This window comes from Anguilla rostrata, chromosome 12 (assembly GCF_018555375.3).
Source record: "Anguilla rostrata isolate EN2019 chromosome 12, ASM1855537v3, whole genome shotgun sequence".
Lineage (NCBI taxonomy): Eukaryota > Metazoa > Chordata > Actinopteri > Anguilliformes > Anguillidae > Anguilla > Anguilla rostrata.
The window spans coordinates 32,073,244-32,077,552 of NC_057944.1; the positions used below are offsets into that span (position 1 = coordinate 32,073,244).

General features: G+C 47.5%; 1 protein-coding gene across 1 annotated transcript; it reads left to right on the forward strand.

The window, feature by feature from the left end:
• lpar6a (lysophosphatidic acid receptor 6a) lies at window positions 1-3,111 on the forward strand. Its single transcript, XM_064302316.1, has one exon. The coding sequence runs from the start codon at window positions 1,198-1,200 to the stop codon at window positions 2,233-2,235; it is 1,038 nt and encodes a 345-aa protein (XP_064158386.1). The 5' UTR covers window positions 1-1,197; the 3' UTR covers window positions 2,236-3,111.
• The last annotated feature ends 1,198 nt before the right edge of the window (window positions 3,112-4,309 follow it).

The following is a 4,309-nucleotide window of genomic DNA, read 5'->3' on the forward strand; positions in this document are numbered from 1 at the left end:
GAGAGGGGAGCAGAAAAAAAGTCTTTAAAAAACAAAAACAAAAACAAAAGAACTCCAAAGGCACCTTGTCCTAGCCTTCTAATCTGTGCTCTCTTGCTCTGTAGTCCACAGGGCATGCCATTACACAAAGAAAGAAAGGAGGAGGAGGGAGAAGGAAAGGGAGGGGCCAAGGCAGAGACTTCTCCCACCAGGTCTTTCCTACAAACTGGTGACACAATACCACGGCAGCGAATGAGTTCCTTCCCTGGCTCTGCAACCGCTTTCCTACGAAGCAGAGTCAGACCCCTCAGGCCACGACAGAGAGAGAGAGGCAGGGGAGAGAGAGAGGAGGGAGGGAAAGAGGGAGAGAGAAAGAGAAATAGAGAGAGAGAGAGCCACCCACCGACGCTGCTGCACATATACCACTGAAACATGCATGTAGACGCTCACTGCTAGAGGGAGAGAGAGAAGGAGAGACTGACTGCTGACAAACGACAAAAACTTTTGGAGCCACCTTATCAGTAGCACGGCAGCAGGAGCTACACCATCGTCTGCACGTCGTCTTTTATTTATTTTTATTTTTTTCAAACCAAAGCAGACCACAGCTCAATCGACCTGGATCATTTCTCAAAGAGGATTTACAAAACTGGATTTGGAGCAACTTCCTTTTTTTTTTTTTTAAAGAAAAAAAAATAACATGTTGCATCTTAGCAAAGGGAGGGGAAACCAGAGTGGAGAATAGTTAGATTTAATATCTCTGCTCCCTGCGGATACAGACATTGTATTTGATTTGGCTTCCATTGACCGGAGACTAGAAGAGAAACAGGAAAAGAGCAGCGATCTGAGTAAGTAGAGTTCCCTCTCCGTGCGTCGGGCCGGTGTCCTGCACGGTGACCAGGCAGATAAGGGGGTGGGGGAGGGAAGGAGGGAGTCTCCAGGGGAAGAGCTTTCCCCCGTAAGAGCTAGCCCGCAGACAGGCGCAGGAACACCGATGGAGCGAGGTCCAATAAGCATTTAGACCTTAAACCGGTTTGTTTCCATCAGGCTGCCGAGGGTGAGGAATCTCTCATTAACCACCGACAGCTGCTCTTTGTTTTTTTGCTTTGCACGTCGCAAATGTTGGGTTTCAGGACGGACAGAAACCTCTTTTCCGAAAGTTCCGCTTTAGCGATTTAACGCCGAAAAAAATTGCCCGCTCGTTCTTCCCCGCCCCCAAAGATGAGCAACAACACCACGGAGGTGTGCGCCCGGAACGATGATTTCAAATACATGCTGTACAGCACCATGTTCAGCATCGTGTTCGTGGTGGGGCTCATCACCAACATGGCCGCCATGTACATCTTCACCTGCTCACTCAAGCTGCGCAACGAGACCACCACCTACATGATCAACCTGATGGTGTCCGACCTGATCTTCGTCCTCACGCTGCCGCTGCGCGTCTTCTACTTCATCAACCGCGACTGGCCCTTCGGGAGCGTGCTGTGCAAGCTCTCCGCCTCCCTCTTCTACACCAACATGTACGGCAGCATCCTCTTCCTCACCTGCATCAGCGTGGACCGCTTCCTGGCCATCGTCTACCCGCTGCAGTCGCGGATGGTGCGGACCAAGCGCAACGCCAAGATCGTCTGCTGTGCCGTGTGGGTGCTGGTGCTGGCCGGCAGCCTCCCCACGGGGTTCAAACTGGAGACCAGCTTCATCCGAGACAACAAAACCAACTGCTTCGAGAACTTCTCCTCCAACCAGTGGAAGAAGCACCTGTCCAAGGTGGTGGTGTTCATCGAGACGGTGGGCTTCCTCATCCCGCTGCTGCTCAACGTGGTCTGCTCCGCCATGGTGCTCCAGACGCTCCGCAGGCCTCGAACCCTCAACCGCGGTGGGCAGCTGAACAAGACCAAGATCCTGCGCATGATTGTGGTGCACCTCCTCATCTTCTGCTTCTGCTTCATCCCTTACAACGTCAACCTGGTCTTCTACGCCATGGTCCGCAGCAAGTCCCTCGAGGGCTGCTTCGCCGAGTCCGTGGTCCGGATGATCTACCCCGTCGCCCTCTGCATCGCCACCTCCAACTGCTGCTTCGACCCCATCGTCTACTACTTCACCTCGGAGACCATCCAGAACTCCATCAAGCGCAAGTCGCAGAGTCGGCGGTCCTATGACGGGGGCTTCTCCGAGGCCCTGCAGTCGGAGACCAGCTCGGCCATGCTCAGCCTCAGGACGCTCAAATCCAAGATGTTTCGCAGCGAGTCCACTGTGTGACCCTGCCACTGGATTGGTCGTTCAAAGGTCACATGACCCGTGGACATGTGTGTGTGTGTGTGTGTGTATGTAAAATTACATATATTCATTTACCTCTATGAGGCTTTAGGGAAGAGGGGGGAGGGGGTGGATTGGGAAGGGTTGGAGTAGAATCTTCAAAGAGCAACAAGAAGAACATTATGGTTTTTATTCCACCCCCCCACCCCCCCCCCCACCCCCACCCCCCACCACACAGAGGAGGAAGAAAAAAAAAATGAGACACTGGATTTTCATTCTTTTCTCCTTCTCCATCTGCAAGCTAGCAGTTTAAAACAGCCTTTTATGTAACCCTGGTGATTTGGGGGCTCTGGAACTTCTCGCATTCTGTGGGAAATGCCACAACCGCCTCGTTACATCGTCATGTGGAATACATCTGTCTTCTGCAGAACGGCTGAGCCCTGGAACCTACGTACTTCAATCATAAACGTACTGGAATGACTTCTGAACACTGGAGCTAAGTGTGTAATGTGTATTTGTGAATGAGACTCGGCTATTCGCGTCCCGTGGTAAGTCAATGTCCCGTGGCGCAGACAATTACAGAGAAAGCGTCGACTTAGACACGCGAGGCCCAGCCATATACTGCCTTAAATGCTTCATTTGACGCTCATTTTGGACACTGGTCTGGTACAGAATTATTCCTCTGAAGCAGAGGACTGCAACCCTCAGAAGCTCAAGAATAGCATTAATTACAAAATTTAAAAAAAGGAAAACGTATTAAGGAAACTTTGTTTCATTACACAATGCAATGCACTGACCTGCCATTTCAATTTAATTTGCACTGTTTTTAAGTTATTCACCATTTTTTAAAAAATAAATAAAAGTCCAAGTGTCTTGAAAGCGTTTGGTCGTATTGATACGCCCTATCTGTGGAATGACCTGAAATGAGTATGCAGGCTCTGGTTGCTCAGATTTCTATTCCCCCCCTCATTTTATTTACATTTGGGCAAGTGGTTTTCCATAGTTTGCTCTGAAAATTCTTCTTATCTTGAATATTCAAAAGGTGTGGAAAATAACACACCTTTTAATATCTTTTGTGGATATATAAAAAGAATTTCAAAATTGTATTGTGGTGCAATCCGCACCCATGCTGCTGGTTTCCTCAGCGATATGTAAATTGCATGTTGCACACTAGCACTGTCCCCAACCAGAGAAGCATACATTAAATATAGCCAGGCAGCCCTAAAGGGTATGCATTGCGTGCTGAGTTTGGAGCTTTGTACATGAACGTTACCACTGAAACCCAGACAGACTGAATCGTGGCAATATCATGAGGGGCGGGAGCCATCTTTAGCTTACTGTGCACAGGCAATAGCTCTCGCAAGCATACGGAATAAGCATTAGCTGACCTTTGGTCCTTCACAAATCAATGGAATGCTTTATCTCGCTGGAAAGATATGGAAAGGAAATGGAGATTATTATTATATTGATTGTATAATTGCAAAAAAATAAAATAAAAAAACTATTAAAGCAAGCAGCAGAAAGTAATTTACTGTCCTGTCAGACACAAAGGCCAAAATTCGACTTCAGATTTCAAATTTAACGAACTGAGGCGCAAATCGCCTTCTCAGACAAAAGATAAAATGATTATCTGATGAGTTCAGCTGGCAATCACTGACCTTGCCAGCCTGTTTTTCTGAAGAAGTAGAAAAAAAGCATTTGCGCTTGCATAACTGCGTGGTTAACAAGAACTGCAGATTGAACGGAAGCATAAGACGAGCTGAGAATCACGATGTTTTAGCAAAATACCAGAGCCTGTTGTTTTATCTCAACTACTTTAACCCTTTAGATGCCAGAAAAAATCCCTGTGGATTACCAACAGGTTTTAAAAGAAACATCCTTTTTCAGCCACATTCAGCACTAAATCCTCCTTACATGCGAGAGTGTACACTACGATTCATAGCAAGTTTAGTTTATAAAATTCTTAGGGATCAGCAGGACTGTTCAGATCTTACCAGCATCCAAATAGTTAAAATGTTTCCAACCTGTATCTGACCCAGGTCAATTGGCCATTGATCAGGACAATTACAAGTGATAT